General features: G+C 43.8%; 1 protein-coding gene across 8 annotated transcripts in view; it reads right to left on the bottom strand.

Annotated features, from left to right (window-relative positions):
• Tnik (TRAF2 and NCK interacting kinase) overlaps positions 1-17,137 on the bottom strand; it is a 374,517-nt gene that overhangs the window by 65,209 nt on the left and 292,171 nt on the right. For 5 of the 8 annotated variants that reach the window (XM_076867736.2, XM_076867738.2, XM_076867743.2 and 2 more), the window contains exons 13-15: positions 5,303-5,413; positions 4,402-4,488; positions 3,016-3,204 (exon numbers count right to left, since the gene is read on the bottom strand). In XM_076867736.2, coding sequence (XP_076723851.1) covers positions 3,016-3,204; positions 4,402-4,488; positions 5,303-5,413 — 387 coding nt within the window. The remainder of the gene's footprint in view (positions 1-3,015; positions 3,205-4,401; positions 4,489-5,302; positions 5,414-17,137) is intronic. The other 3 variants (XM_076867739.2, XM_076867741.2, XM_076867742.2) reach the window with 1 other exon arrangement.

Genomic DNA, 17,137 nt, shown 5'->3' with positions numbered 1-17,137 from the left:
CAGGCAATAGTTAAAACACTAAGCTATAAATTCTGTTCATATTTCAAGTCTTGAGGCATGTTATTGTTTGGCTACTTTGAGCCCCACTCTCCTTCCTAGTATAAGAAATGAGATCTGAAAATAATGTCTTAGAAGAAAAGTTTGTACATGGCTGATGAGAAGCATTACAAGATCAAGAAGATAAGAATTCTCATGTTCATTTTATTCCCAATTTAACGAAGTTGGGTGTTCAAAAAGGATGAATCAAACCAAAGAAGGCTCTGATTTGTATACTAGTTGCTTCAGTCCCAAATTTAGCACTGTCACTTTTTACCATCTAAATAATTTTATTTCTTCTAAAATATAATCACCCACTCTAAGACTTGGGAATGGTTTGATGACTAGATGCAGGATTAATTGGAAGCTGGAGTATGTTAACCACACCCAGGAGGAGAGGATTAAATGTGAAACTCCCAAAGGATTCCCCACATGTGTCTGGAAGTGCATGAAGCCCAAAGGAGAATACCAGGGGACTGGGAAGCCAGGGACCTTGGAAGATGTCACCCACCAGAGGTGGCACGGACTTAGGCTGGCCAAGAACCCTCACATCAGGAGTGCTTGATGACACAGCCATGCTGTTTGCACGCCCAGCAGCGAGGTTTCTCTTCCTGCTAGGAGCCTGGCCAGGAAGCATAGGGAAATTAGGAGGTCTAGAAAATGGCCTCGATGACATCTGCAGAAACTTGTCCCCAGGAATGCCAGGCCTCCTGAAAGCTTGGGAACTGTGAACTTGTTCTGAATAGAGAGGACAGGCCAGGAAGTTTAATGATGAGGACAAATAGCACCCAGAAAACAATGAAGCTAAAGTGGTCAAGTTCAAATCAGAACAGGCTGGGTAGAGGCCGAAGGGAGGAAATGGAAACTGCTCCACGCTGTCCCATCTTTTCTGGTGCATTTGTGCATGAGGGAACTGCCTAGGGGAAAGAAGGAATTCTGGGATGCTTTGCAAGGAATCACAGTCCTCTCTGATGGAATCTGCAGGTGTCTGTTTTCTAAAGTCATGCTTAGGATGGGGAATATTGAAGGCCTGGTGGTCATGCATCAAGGAGAGGTCATTTAGTGATGCAGCATTTCTTAGGAGAGTAGAGGTGCTAGTAAAGACACAGGAATTCATGCCCCTCCTGCCCTGTGGTCCATGGCAGTGTCTAGGGCCCTCCTTAATTGTCCTAATGGGCAGCTGGGGACTTGTCACTTTGGAGATGTTAGGAAAGGATGAAGAAATGACCTTAGACTCTAAATCTTGAGTTGGGCTACATCCTTGGGAGCGAGATTGCTTTGGCCATCTCACTCCAGTCCTTGAGGTTTCCTGAGGTTTCAGTTGTTCTTCCAAACCACGTCTAATAGGGCAAGCTGCTGATCCATCTTTCTTCCATGAGCGACGCTGAAACAGGAGTCTTGCTCTGGAATCGCGAATTCCTGTGGGTGCTACTGGCATTAACTTTGTGGAGGTCAGTTTTTCAGCTTTCTGAATACCTGCCACAGCCAGGATCTGTGAGTCTGGTCTAGCTGGAGCTTTCGACTTGGCATGGCTAGAAAGTGGTTTGGCAGTGGAGGAAGATGGTGCACCTCTGCCAGCCAGGAAGCGTGTCAGCTGCTGTTTAGCAGCATAGTGATTCTGCTTAGCTGGAAGAACAGGTGGATTATTAAGGGGTCGCTGCTGTACCTGGGAGTAGGATTACAAAACTGAGTTACTGATCTAAGAGAAAGAGTAGCTGTTACAGACAGAGGCAAATATGGATCATGTTTACAAATGTTAAAGGAAAGCGATGAAAAATGTACTTCCCCTCGTCAAAAACTAATCTTCTGTATGGACTTAATTTTTTAAAGATTTTAAAGATAAAAGTTATTTTGTAATAATGCATGATAATCATGAAGGATTTTAAGAAGATATGGAACCACAAAAAAAGTTTAAAAGAAAAATTCAGTTTTTTAAAAAAATTTCCACCTTCCATTAACCACCATAATTAACATCGAGATATCATTTTCAGCATTTCCTGTATACAGGTAAAATAGGTTAGAAAAACAAAAAGAACTGTTTTTATAAAAACAGGATCTTATGTAAGAAATCTAGTTCTGGTAATATTGTTGTCTGGATAATTTGAAAAAAAAATTCTAGCTATAAATATCTAAAGAAGTTAGATAAAAATACAACGTAACCCAAAACATCCTTTTAAGTGACAAGCTATGCTCACAAGAAAATAAAGGAAGTCACTAGGTGCCACAAGTAATGACAACTGAAAACCAGGGTGTCATGTACAGGAGCAGACACAGTGGCTCCCTGAGCAGTGGCCTGATCTTGGCAAGAGCTAGTATTTTGTTTCCTTTACCCATTTCGTTATCACCCTTTTTTTCCTCTCTGATCCAAATAGTTTTTTTTTTTTTTAAATCAAATTTTTAAACCAGCTCATCACAGAACTAAGTTGCTAAAAACCCTCCCTTACTCTAGTCGTGGAGCAAATTCAGGACCATTACTTTGGAACTACTGGATAACTATGAGTGACCTCTGGTCACTATTGAGTTCCACTGTGCACCCGCTGGTGCACAATGAACAGGGTAGTATTAATGACAATACCCACGTGTTGTCCAGGCTCCAGGTATGGACAGTAAATGAGTTTGCCCATAATCTCCCAAGCCCTAATCCCACTCTTCCAAGGAGAAGTCAGTAAAAAAAAAAAATTCCTTCTGCCATAACTTCAGCTGGACTCATATAAGGAAAAGTATTTTTCTACTTCCTGTTTTACTTAGAAAACCCCACTATGACCACAAAGACACACACACAAAACAGAACCACAGCAGAGTAAGATGCCTGGCTATTTCTCTACAGAAAGGATGTTGTGGTTCTTCCAGTGGCAAAAATTGTGTCCTGTGATGAGCTGTCTTCCAACTATGGTATGGAGCGGACTCTGCACTTCTGAGGGATGCACTCGTGCAGGGGAAAGCCTGGCTGGCAGGGCATGTCTACCCTTGCTTACTTACCTCCTTGGCCCACGCTGGCTTCTCACTGGGGCTCATCCCTTCCTTGTAGTGGTACAGTGGCTTCTTCTCTATGGGTCTCTGCTCCTGACGCTGATGCTGAAGAGAAACCAAGTAGTCTCTCTCTTGCTTAAGCTGTCTTTGCAGTCTTTCTGCTTGTCTCTGTTCTTCCAATTGTTTGCGCTTATACTCCTGCCCAGACCAGGAAAGATGAGTTAAAAAAACAAAACAAAACAAAAACGACCAAATCATCCCAGGAAAAACTATTGGGCAGTAGTGACAAAGCATGCAGTGAGGCAAAAATCTAAACAACAAAGGACCTTACACATTAATAGAAATACAGGAGGAGGTCAGGGTATGCACAGAAATAAACTCCAGTTTTGTTTTAGTAACCTCACAAGAATGTGTCATTTGAGGAGAAGACTGTCATTTTAGTGGCAATCCTACAAACTACCACCAAACTCAAAGTGACTTGTCCCTGATGAATTGCAACCGAGAAAATGGCAGTAACAAGGACATTTGGATGGTCAGCACACAACCCCCATAAGTAGCCAACCACTTCCTATTTAGTAATTAAATCATTCAAACATGCATAGTTAAGTACAGAACTAAATAAACCTAAATCGTTTTTTTGTTTAATAAAACTTGGACGAACAAAAGTCATTAGCAAGCTTAAGTATAGGCTAAAAAATATCAGTTCAGTTAAAAAAAAAATACACCAAGCAGCCCATTTGGAGAGCAATGCAATAATAATAAAAAAAAGTACTTCAAGTGGACGCCGCATGAGCAGGGAACACAAAATGTTCCCATCATAAGGGTAAAACTAATAGTCTGCAAATGAAATATGACTGCAGAGCAGAGTGGGTTCTTATGGAAAAGGTGCATTTTGCTGTGATTGTATTCCAGCATGGTGCAAATGGTCTCAAAAATTACTCTGCAATAAACACAGTGGGTCTCAAAAGCAGTCTGAACTTATAATAAGGCTGGATTCATGTTAGAGTTTCATAAATAGATGGATTTAATAAAGAATGCATAACAATTGTATTAAAAGTATTAGGCCTTGGCAAATTGGGTCAGGAAATGCATTAAGTTTCTGTGAGATTTTCCGGTCTTCAAGGCTTGGAGAACTGCCCCCCTCCTTTTATTGGTAGGATACTGGGGTGCTTTACCACTGAGCTATATCCCTGGCCCTTTTTGAGTCTATGCCTGCTAAGTTGCTGAGATTGGCTTCAAACTTGCAATCCTCAAGCCTTGACCTCCCAAGGAGCTGGGATTATAGACATGTGTCACCATGCCCAGCACCTTCTTTGGAACTGCACACACACACACACACACACACACACACAATGGACACAGAGCAGGACAGCTGGCTTGTGGCTTTCCCATTACCAGAAGTAGAGCTTGTTCATGCAGTAGCTGCTGCTGCAAGATCTCTAACTGTCTTTGCTCCTCCTCTAACTGTCGCCTGATGTATTCCTGGAGAGATAGGCAGCAGAGAATTCGGAGGAAGAGAAAGAAAGAAAGAGAGAGAAAAAGAACCAGTAATTTCAAAGGTGACAAGTGCTGCAAGAAAAGTACAGAAGGAAGGAGGGGAAAAAATACCCAACACCCTTATCAAACAGGAAGAGTTTGCCAAGCCAAAGCCAAAGCCTTTCAACATAGTCAGAAGCACCAGCCCTCTGCCTGCAATACCTAAGATGGCTTGGCATTTTACTGTTACTACTTGATTTTAATAAACCCACAGTTACATTTTAAAAGCTTTCCATTCCAGGTTCCTCTCTTTATGAAGTACCCAGAATTAACAATGCTATAAAGTTCTAAGGCTCTTGTGAAAGCAGCAGGTGTAAAACAATTGTGAAATGCCATCATGCACCATCTTTGCAATGGAATCCTCCTGCAGGCTCACTTGCTATCAGAATACGAATCTAGCAAAGAGAGGGGTCTGAATCGATGCACAAGGAGTACAAGAGAGGAAAACCTCCCCTCAAGCACTGGAGGAGTAGGGCTTGGTTTGTTTTTCATGCTTCAGTGCTATCTTCCCGTCAGATCCCCAGGGCTGTGAATCTGAAGACCCAGGCATGTCAGGGGACTCTGGCCTGGGTAGGGAACAAGATTGAACCTTGGCCATTGCCAAGGCTGTGCTTTTGACTTTTTGAATAGGTGAGAACAGTTGCTGGAGAAAGAATAAAAACCTTAACCGAGAGTCCAGGAGAAGGTGACCCACAACATGGCAGACACGCGGTGGTCACATGGGGACCAAGCATGGGACTCCCATCCTGCTGCACGTTACCTGCTCATGTTCCGCCCGCCTCCTCTCCTCCTCCCGGCGCATCTGCTCTTCATAGTGCCGGCGCTGCTCCCTCTCCTGCTGCTTCCTCAGTTCCTTCTCTCGCCTTTGTTGCTGTGGGGCCATAAGCAGACAATCATGATGGCAGTGGACATGAGCTGAGCGGGGGCAGGGGGTGTGCTGTAAGAAACCTGCTAAACATGGACATGAGCACCTAGGAGTGAGACATGCCGACTGCTCCAAGACTCTGTGGCTACTGGGCTACTGGGGGCACAGGGCAGGCAGGGGGGCATGCAGAACACCTGCCATTTACCATGAGAGAGGACTCTCACCAAGGAGTCCTGTTATGTGCTTTCCCAGGGGTGGGTCGGTTTTCAAACCAGGGCTAGGACTTGACAGCTGCTTATTACCCATCATCAGACTATTCACAGGATTTTCTACTGTGCTATGTCATTCCATCTTTTTGACACCACAAAACAGAAATATTTTATAGAGAATCTAAGAACCAGAGGAGCGAAGGGCACATTCAAGACTATACAGCAACCAGTAACACTAGTGGCTAAGGGGGAACAGAACTTATTAAGTCCCACCCAGGCCAAGACTCTTTCTCATATATCAAGCCGCCTCTGTTTTTAGACTTATTCCTTTGTAAGCATCAACTTGTACTTCTGTCCCAGTAAAACCTTATGCTCAGGGACATCATCGTGATCACTGACAGTCATTATCTCAAACCACTACCGAGCCCCTGATACTGGACAGTGGGATAAGTGCCTTAGATGCTTTATTTAATCTTCACAGGTCTTCAGAGTTAAATATTATACTATCGTCCCCATTTTATAGGGGAAAACTGAGGAACAGGGAGTTTAAGTAATTGTTCAAGGTCATGCCCTTGTTCAAGGTCATGGCCCTTAAATAGTGGAGCTTGATTTCAAAGTCAGCAATGTGTCACCAGCATCTAAGCTCTTACCATTGTATCAGATGAAGGGAAAAGAGGAGTGACAGAAAGATCTGGCCATTAATTGTACTCTCAGAAAAGAGAACATTTTAGGGGAAGTTCAAATGAAGCCAAGTGGTTATAGGAGCTGATGGTTCTCAAGTGGGGGTGGTACTGTTACCCATATCTGGTCATACAGAACTGTGGGGGCATGGGAGGGTTTTTTTCAGGTTATCCCAGTGCCTGAGGAACATGATTGGCATTTACTATGAGGGGCCAGAAATGCCAAAAATGTTGCAGTGCATAGGACTGTCACACAAAACCAAGTGTTTCCCCATACCACATGTCCTCAGCACCCATCTGAGAAAGGCTGCAGGCCTTTTGTGTCAGATCACTGTATTGGCACTGAGATTTGTTCTTTAAATACAAGGTTCAGAGGGAACAGACCAGGGGGTTCCACTCCCTTGAGAGATTCTCAAGGACCCTCCACCGCGTGGCTATGGAGGCATGAGGTTCCTGGGACAGAGTGGATCATAACTGTCTCACACTGACAAGCCAGCTCTGCACAACCAGAGAAAGAGCCTTGAGCAAAAGCTCACTTAGCCCCAGTTAAGCCAACCACAGATACTCAAAATGCCAAGAAGCCCCCAAAGCAACTTTCCCACTGTAGCCCCCACTGCAGTCCTCCATATCCACCATCTTCCAGGAACCTCTGAGTCTTGGGAGGTAAGCTGCATCATTTGAGAGTCAACATCTATCATTTCCAGATTGGTGAGCGGTTGTCCATCTTAGATTACAGGTAACAGGGAGCCACTGGAGCGAGGGCTTGCTACAGCCAAATGACACGATTAGATGTGCGTTTTCAAAACAGCCCCAACAGCCGCGGGAAGGGGCCAGGCTGGAAGACGAAAGGCAGTATGAAGACTTTCTCTGGGTGAGGAAGGAGATGACGGGGCATGGAGGAGGTAGCAAAGGCAGGCTGTGAGGGTGTTCACAAAGACCGCCTTTGGAGATGCGGCCAAAAGGAAGGAAGACTGAAACCTATCCAGATTCCAGTCACTTGAATAGGACTGCAGTGGATGCCAACTGAGAAGCAGAAATCAGAAACAAGCCAAAATAAAATGAGCAGAATTTGGTGATGACGGGCATGTTTGAGAGGGCGGAGCTCCTGGCCATGGGGCATACTAGATGGTATGACAAAGAAGAGCAGGAAAAGCAGGAACTCATTGGTACCAGACAAGCAATTATTTGTTTTATAGAAAAAACAACACTGGAGGATACGCGGAGAAAAACATCATCATAGGAACCGACTGAATAATTTGAATTACAGACCCAAAACAGAGACGTTTCCAACACTCAACAGAAGTGAATCAGTGCCAGCCCAGAGAATAAAATAATTATGTGTACAGATCTGGCTCCTGGCAGGAAATAGCCCTAATTTATCTAATATTTCAAGTTTTTTTTTTTGAACTCCAACCATTTGTCTCTTTCTTGAGGGAGAAAAATTAAGCCTTCTGAAGATTTAGCTTTTTTTTTTTTTGGTGAAGAATTTGTACATTTTCAACCCCTCTGCCAGGAATCAATACTGTTTTATAATTACATGCCAGGCAGGTTCCTGGGCAAGGTGTATACAGTATTGATTACAACTCAAGAGGGTCTGGCTTCCCAAGTACTCCACAGTTTTAGAGGAAGACACTCAAAAGTGACTAATAATTAAGAATGATCTCACTCCGATCAGCCACTGCTGACACATGGAGGCATATGCCCAGGCTTCAGTTCCTGTGGCGAAGCTGGAAAAATAAATTACTTCCTCAGTCTTCTAAGGGCACCTTGCCAATTTCCAGCTGCTGTGTCTCAATGTTGGTGTCTTTCCTGGAAAGATGTTTGCTCTCTCTCCTCCTGGGCATGGGGATTTTGAGGGGACATATCAAAACATGTCAAAGAAAGACCAGGGCTCCAAGCAGGCACTGTTACGGAGCTCCAATGACTCTTGTTTGAAGCAGCTCCTTGGGGACAAGGCCCATGCTTGATTCTCTCTTAACCCTCCACCTCTCACACAGGGCTTGGCTATACACCAAAGTTTGTTGAACTGAACAGAGTTAAGAAACTTGGGGCCCCAGAGGATGTGAGTATCCCCTTACATTTTTTGGTGGCACTTTTCATCCAATCAATACTTACAGTTTATATCACATCATTACCAACTTCATAATCTAGGTTGAAAGGTGTCTCCATTTCAGGTTTTATCTCCCATGATTTCTCACTCTTGGCTGACGTCACTGATGTTTGCCGTATTGAATACTGCACTAGATAAACAACAGCCTGCAGAGCTTGGGACCAGGTCCTTGCCTTTTTATGCCCTTCCTTAGCCCTTACTGGCCAGAACATCCTTTTATGATGAGTACATATAGGATGTGAGAATATTTATCTAAAAAGATAGTCACCTATAACTAGTGCTGGCAAGGTACCTATTTGTCATCTTAAAGAAAGATAGAAAGATAAAATAAGGGAATAAGAGTCTAAGCTGGAACGAATGGGGCAGGGAAGACTCAAACAGTATTTTTAGATTATATTCAAATGATGCATAACATTTATAGTGGTCCTTTTGTCAATTTCTCTTAATAGATTCTCCATGGCCAAGAAGTTTATTTTCATTATCAAAAGGGATATCCCTTAAAATTAGCCATTTGGTGGGCTCTTATAAATTTCTAAGTATGTTTTCCTGTTTGGGGGATGATTGATAGCATCTATCCTGTAATTTTTTTTTTTTTTTTTTTTTTTTAGGTTAAAATAGCTGTTGTCTTACTCTATGGAGTAGGTCTGTAGGATCTTCTAGCACCTGTTGTCTTCAGTTAGTGTCCCCCAAGAATGACTTTTTTGGGGGAAATTATGATTTCTCCCATGGATGTTTCCCTTGGGATACCTCCAGGTGGAGGCGTGGTCTGTACTATCAAGTGAACAGGTTAGTTAATTGTATAATTGTAATGAGGAAATATTAATCCTGTCTCCCTGCTCAGGGGACTTCCAAAAGTAACACATTTATCCCAAGTTGACCCTGCACCATTTTTGCTCTTTAAATTCTTGCCAGAGAATACCGCCTCAACCCTTAAGTACTAACATTCTTATCAAAGGCCTGGTTGTAAGAAATCGCCCTCATGGATGTTCATCACCAAGGCTGCGAAATGGTCCTCCTTTCCTTTTGTAATGCCCTTCTTGGATCACTTTAGATTAGCAGAAAGGTGTGCGCCTGCACCAGGGGGCTCTAGTTCTTGGAAGAGTGATTTTGATGAACTGTAGTGCCATAAAATGGCATTTTACAATGTCATTGGAATAGCTGAATATGAGTACTCACTGTGTTTATGGCAGGAATATTATCCCGAGCCTTCAAAGCAGAATCCACCCAACCACTCCTGGACAAGTGTGCAGGCTTTCAGTGGCCCCAGAAAACCGCCCCGAGTGACTGGTTTGCTCTTCTCTGATGGACAGCATAACTCCCAACTCCGGGCTGCTTGAGTTTGCCTCTTTTCTCTGGTGCTAAGTCTCTCAAGAGTTGGACTGGGGCCACCGCAGGCAACTGCGCTGGACACCATGTCATGCAGGCATGCTGTGAGCCCACCCTGCTCCTGCTTTCATTTTATTTTCTTTCCTACTTTATGTTCCTTTCTACTTTCTTTCCTCGTGTATTTTGTGCACAGTGGCTGGAGTAAATTCTGTAGGCTACCTTAAGTCCTCTTTTCAGGATGTTATGGTTTAGATATGAGGTGAGCCCCAAAAGCTCATATGTGAGGAAATGCAGGAGAGTTTAGAGGTGAAATGATTGGGCTATAGCCTTAACCTAATCAGTGTATTAATCCCCTGACAGGGATTAACTCAGTGGCAATTGAAGGCAGATAGAGTGTGGCTGGAGAAGGTGGGTACTTGGGTAACCTTGGGGTATATATTTTGTCCTTGTTGAGGGTATCTCTCTCCACTTCCTGGTGCCATGTTCCCAGCTGCTTTGCTCTGCCTCACACTTCTGCCATGATGATCTGCCTCATCTCAGACCCTGACAGATGAAGTCAGCTGTCTGTGGACTGAGACCTCTGAAACCATGAGTCCCAAATAATTTTTTCCTCCTCTAATTGTTCTTGTCAGATCTCTTGGTTGCAGCGATCAAAAAGCCGACTAAAACACAGAATGATGAAAAGTCATAAAAAAAGACATAAACAAATAGAAGAAAAAGAAACCTTTGCCCTGGGACTGTCTTTTACACACACCGCATTTCTGATATCTGGACTGCGAGGAAACATCTACATTTGAGAATGAACATCTGATAGCTGCAGTGTCACATGTCATTCCAGGAGGGCAGAAGGTGATAGTGAGGGGAAGAATGTGTGATCAGAAACAAGACTAGATTCTGGTCCTGCACAGCCACTAAGGTGAACACTGAAGACCACATAGCAGTGTGCTCTCCAAATATTTGCTTAATAAATGAGGGAATGTTTTATGTCCTTGAATAAGTCACCTCCACCCACACTTTCCATGAGGGGGTCACATCAGGTAACCTTGTGTTTATTCCAAGAGCCTGAGCAAGGATGTGCTACCTCACAAAGCAAAATTCTACTAGGAATTCAGAATAAGAAGTGAGAAAAAGCAGAATTCTGAGTTGCCCTTGGGAGCTTCTCTTGTTTTTCAGCTTGGGTGACACCTCCTGGAAATGGTGAAAAAGGGACCCTACTGTGAGTGTGGAAGACCTGGCTTGGCCTCCAGAGGACAGGAAAGCAGCCTGTGCAGCATCACGTCGGGCTCCTTGGGAAGTACCTCAAACCATCCCCTGAACACAGGGGCTCTGTTCAAAGGCACTAGGAATGAATGGACCCAGTGTGGTCTTTTGAATGGACTGCACATCACACATGCTCCTCGCTTTAAACAGGAAGAGTTCATACAAGTTGCACAGGAGCTGTATGTGTGACATGAGGTATTCAAACTTCTGGGCACTTCATTTGTCCATTCACCAGTTGCTGAAGTTGCAGCTTTGGAAAGACCATGGCAAACCGACCACAGCAGGGCAAGGGCGTGATTCCTTGCAACCAAAACTGGGATTCCAAATCATCTATTTTAGTAAGGCATGAGAATGATAAAGCAGTCATCCTCTGAATTCATTACACAGCAACATAGTAAATGAAATAAATAAAGATAATAATAAGATAATAATCATCATTGTCAGCAAGAACAAACAGACAGAGCTTCCTATGAAGCTTCCTATGGTTCTGAGCCCTTATTCCTATTAACACATTTAATTCCCACCACAGCGCTTTGGGACAGATACTACTATGTCATCACTCCCATTTGACAGAAAGGGAAATCAAAGCACACTCAGGCCAGCATGTTGCCCAGGTCACACAGTTGGTAAGGGCTAAGCCAGGATGTTCTCTGTGTCTGGCTTTGGCTGTCCAGCCACCATGGATTTGCAAGAAGTAGGTTGAGGCATCTGCATATGCAAAGTGAAGGATGTTTTTTTTGCTTTTTCAAGTGACCATTTTCTCTCTCTGATTTCACTGTACCCTCTCATGTCTTCACAGAAACAACCAGAGAACACTAGTAAAGCTAGACAGGCTAGATAGATGTCATTCCTTTCTCTCTGTATCTACTTTAATTAGCTGCCTAAACGAAGCCTTTTCTTTGCACTCCCAGGGCAACTTTTGATGCACAGGCCGCCCCACAGCCCACACACATGCACAAGTCGGTCTCTGTGCACCAAGAAAGAGAGACAAAGGTGTTAGCCGCCTGAGCCTCGGGCAGTCTTAATGAAGAATTCTGTCCTGTCTTTTCTATGGATGCTAGTCCACGTGATTAGTCACAAGCTCCTTAGCATCTCTGAGCCTGTTTCCCCAAGGAGAACAGCTACTTGGGTTTTCCTGGGCATCACAGAGAGGGACAAAAAAAGCACGATGGTCATACCTGGTACTGATGGCTCTGCAGGAAAGTGCACAAGTCAGGTGCAGTCGAAAACCTCAAATTCCTTCTGTCATGATTCCAAAGCCTTCGAATGAGCCCCTGTTATAGCTTGGATCTAGAATGTCCTCCCAAAGGCTCATGGGTTGAAGGCTTGGTCCCCAGCTTTTGGGAGGTGGTGGAAACTCAAGGAGATAGGGCCTTGTTGCAGGTCATCAGGGGCATAACCTTGAAGGATCTCAGCCTTTTTCTCTCTTTCTCTCTCTGCTTCTTGGCAATCATTAGGTAAGTAGCTTTGCTCCACCATAGGCCATGATGTTCTGCCTCACCATAGGCCCCTAAGAGTGGAGCCAGATAACAATGGATAGAAAACTCTAAAACTGTGAGCCAAAATAAACCTTTAAGTTGTTTTTCTCAGGTATTTTGCCACAGAAACAGGACAGCTGACTATTGCAGAGCCTCAGATGCACAGAGTGTTATGATGCACGCTGAGTGTTATTAAGTATATTATAAAGCCAGTTTATTAAACAGAGGGCCACTCCAGAACACCTGAGATGATACCGAAGATGTTAAATTACATCATATTTAGAAAGAAATGGGTTGATGTTTGGAGAAGAATAGGATTATTACCCTAAAACATTTCAAAGAATGATGTGGAAAGCATTTTAGTTTATTTGGCATAATTGGCATCAATGCAGAGCTATCACAAGGGCTTCAATCAATAACAAGATACATTTTCTAATATTAGAAGAGTTGTTCAAAAATAGGAGGTGCCACATCAAGTCCATGGATGTGTAAGGCAAGATATGCCAAACAGGTTAAATGACCCTGTTTGAAGAATACTGTGTCTCAAAGGGATTCTTGCTTTCAGAGAAGAATTGGTTCAGATTACTTTTGAAGTCCCTTATGTTTCATAGGCTCTATGATTCTATAAAACTGCTCCCTGAAAATAAGAGTTGAGATGAAAACAATTCAATTTAAATGTCATGTGAAATAATACTTTGAGTGAAACTATTTTGTTGTCATAGTTCTGTGGTTAGAAATAAGAAGGAAAACGGTGGAACACCAGAAACATAGACTAGATCTAATAAAACAGGCTCCATGAAGACTCTGGGCCATGGAAGGCAGGTGTGTGGTGACCAGTGGGCACTGGAAGCACACCCTACATCCACGGGAGGCATCCTGGAGATGGGGGGAGGGCAGCAGCTGTCTTACTCTAGGGGACCAGTCTGAAATGCTTTGAGTATAAAATGCTTTCTCATTCCTTAAAAATATAGGAAGAAGTCTGGGCACAAGGACTTCAAATCTTAGTAGCATTTTAAACTATGGCGTAGGAATCTCATCCCAACTTCCTCAGTTTGGTGGGATCCCAGGACAAGCAGACAAGGCCACACCTCCTGTTGCAGGGCAGGCAAGTGAGGACAAAAAGCCCCTCTGGGATCTGCTGGGAAGCAGGGTTCCTTATGTCCACTCAGACAGCACGCCTTCCTGAAGCACGAGTGTGATTCAGACATTCATGTGACTGTGACGACTGTCAGAAGCTGTGGGCAGGCCCCGTCCCAGACAATGAGCATCCACTTTGCCAGCCTGGCTCCCAGTGGTTTCCTAATTTCTGTTCAGCTACTGAAATAACAGAGCAAAAGCCCAGCAAGGAAGCCATCTGACTTGTGCTGATGCTAATAACGTCTAGGAACAAAAGGCCACTCTGCCCCTGACCAGCCAGCCGCAGCTCACAGGACATACTGGGATGCCTAGAGTTAATGATTAAGTGACATAAAGGCCACTTCTCAGCAGTGCCAATGAATTAACACTCCAGGTTCTGAAGTGGAATTATCCTTACAGTGCTTTCTTCTGGCTGAGGGCCTCATGTGTGTCCAACAGGTGGAAAAGCAGCACGGGTGAAAAGCTACACTGATTTTCCTATTTCCTGCTTTGCCCACTGAGCATGCTCAGACGGCATGCAACTGGGAACCCTTGTACCTGGAAAGAGAAGATGTAGAATAGGAACAACCAGGCTAGTAATGGGAAGTAAAGATTCTTCCCTTCATGCACTACACTCTTTTTGAACTTACTTAGGTATTTACTAGGTGCCAGGTACTATCCTAAATGCTCTGTATATATTAACTCACTATCTGTTATTACTAGCCTATTTTATAAATGGGCAAACTTAGACATAAAGAAGTTATGCCTGGCTCAAAATGACAAAGGCAGTAAGTGGCAGAGCTAGGATTTAAACCCAGGTAATCTCTGACTGGATTGCCCGGTGCCCACCTTCCTGGTGAAAGGATCACTCTGGAGGTGCTGTATCCCTAGTGCAAAACTTACTATTCAGACAGCATAAGATCTCTTATCTTCTTTCGGGGTTTGTTTAGATGCTGGTAGGAGATGAGACTTAGTGTAGCCATTTGGTGGCAATAAAGGGGTCATAATTACACATGTTGGAAATGACGGCAAGAAGCACTAGAGAGACCATCCATTAAGAGGCAGAGTATCTCCAGGGAAAAGTCCTCTGGGCTTTCCTGGGAAGAGCTGACTTCCCAAGGTGGCAGCTGGCCCCGCTAATAAGCAAGGTGCACCCACAGGCAAGGATGGAGCTGCTGGTAAAACGAACGGCAGCAGACAGATGAGCAAGACACAAAGGAAGGGCGGCTCTCAGTCCCTCAAAAAAAGATGGAAAAGTCCGGGTTTTACAGTAACCAGGGAAGGTATGTTAGGGCATTAAGGAAAGTGAGGAATAGAAAAATGCTGTCTACACCGAGAATTGTTAAGATAAAAACTATCAATACTTTGCAATTATTGTTTCCAAAATAACAAAATATTCAGCTAGCAAAATCAATCCATTTCTTGTGTCTGGCATTGGGCCAGGTTACTATGCATATGGTTTATTTGCTTCTCAAAATTATCCTGGAGCTGGGCACAATGGCGCACACCTGTAATCCCAGTGGCTTGGGAGGCTGAGGCAGGAGGACCATGAGTTCAAAACCAGCTTCAGCAACTTAGTGAGGCCCTAAGCAATTCAGTGAGACCCTAAATAAAATGCAAAAAAGGCCTGGGGATGTGGCTCAGTGGTAAAATGCCCCTGGGTTCAATCCCCAGTATCAAATATTTTATTTATATATATATATATATTCCTGCAAACTAAATATCACTGTACTGTACTGTATGTATGTGTAAGGAAGGTGAGATGCAGCAAGGTTGAGAAGTTTTCCCAAGACCACATAGCTAGGATTAAAGTTTGGCCTCCTGGCCTACAGTGCTGATGAACTTTACTTCTGCACTAACCTACCAGCTAGCCATTTAAAAACTATTAGATATTTTTTTCTCTTAATGACATAACTGAATTCCTCTTAGTATTGTAACAATATTCTTCCTAAAATATGAAAAGATGCTTACCTATTGGTAAATGTCTTTTAATGAATTCAAGAATTCTGCATTTCAGCACATACAGGAGCTCAAACTTTGAAAACTCATTCCTCTTGATTTCAGTCTAAGGTACCCATGTCAGTAACTATAGCAACTTCAGTATGTATGCTGAGGTTCTGAGGCTTTCTATGAACAACCTCAGTTATGCTTCCTCTTGGCCCCATAAAGCAAATGTTATTGTCATTCCCAGGTTTCCAAATGAGGAAACTGAGGCACAGGAATGTGAATGGATGTACCCAGAATCCCACATCTAAGGAAGAAAGCTGGGACTGGTCCTTGGCAGTCTTGGGGTCTAGCACTGCTGCTCATAACCAAAATCCTACTTTCCTTCCAACATATTTTAATCCACACCCTGTTGTCCAAGAAATTTTAGAGCTTCAACATGTGTCCTGCATGGTGACTCTTCAACAGATGTGTAGCTTCCCTCTGCTCTTCTACTTTTTGGTGGGATTGGTGGTCAGGGGTGCTGTCTCAGAGCATCTGGGAGAAATTACTTAATTTCTGTTAAACACCTATTTACTCTGGTGACTTTTCTGGGTCTGGCCTCCAGCTGGATAGCTTCTGTGAGACCATCCGGTTACCCCAAGAGCAAAGCAAATGCTAAACATGAGCAAAAGCTGATGACAAACAGATGAACACCTAGCCACCAAAGGTCTCCAAATGTCCTTAGCAACTTTTGGGCTGAATTAGACACATCCTTTAAAAATAAGATCCGTGTTATGGGTTGGATGTGAGATGTTCCCCAAAAGTTCATGTGTGAGAATGCAAGAATTTTCAGAGAAGAAATGATTGGATTGTGAGACTCTTAACCCATCAGTGAATTAATTCCTGATCAGATTAACTGAGTGGTAATAAGAGGCAGGTGGTTGGAGGAAGTGGCTAACTGGGGGCGTGGCTATGGGGTATGTATTTTGTATCCGGAGCTGGAGTCTCTCTCTGCTTTATGATGACCATGATGTGAGCTGTTTCCCTTTGCCACACTCTTCTGCCATGACGTTCAGCCTCACCCTGAGCCCTGAGGAATGGAGCCAACCTTCTCTAGACTTAGATCTTTGAAACTGTGAGCCCTCAAATAAACTTTTCCTCCCTCTACAGTTGTTCTGGTCAGAGCCTTTAGTCACAGCAGTGAAAAAGCTGACTAAAATAATCCGTCCAGCTCTTGGCAGTGGATAGAGTTCTTTCCATTTTCCTGGATAATCCTCAGGATGGCTTTGGTGGTAGACATAAGCTTGGCACAGGAAGTGGGGATGGAAGAGGGTGGCCAGGCCATGCTGGGAGCACACAGTGCCCTCAGGTTCAAACTGACAACTTTCACTGCCTGAGAGGCTGCTCCCCTTCCCACAGAGAGGAAATCACAGCATTTTCTAGAGAGCACTACACAGAAACTACATGTTAAATTTCGTCATTGTCACTGAAACCAAAGGGTGCTGCTGTCTTATTTTGGGTGGCATTCTGCAGAGCTGGCCCCTTCAACTCACCCTCATGCTGAAACCTCAATTTTCTTTGCTTCAACAGCACGGAACTCTCCTGGTGTGCCTTCCACTTCCTTA

The sequence above is a fragment of the Callospermophilus lateralis genome, chromosome 10 (genome assembly GCF_048772815.1).
Source record: "Callospermophilus lateralis isolate mCalLat2 chromosome 10, mCalLat2.hap1, whole genome shotgun sequence".
In the NCBI taxonomy this organism is placed as follows: Eukaryota; Metazoa; Chordata; class Mammalia; order Rodentia; family Sciuridae; genus Callospermophilus; species Callospermophilus lateralis.
The sequence above is the reverse complement of the archived record's forward strand: the minus strand, read 5'-3'. Positions and strand labels throughout refer to the sequence as shown.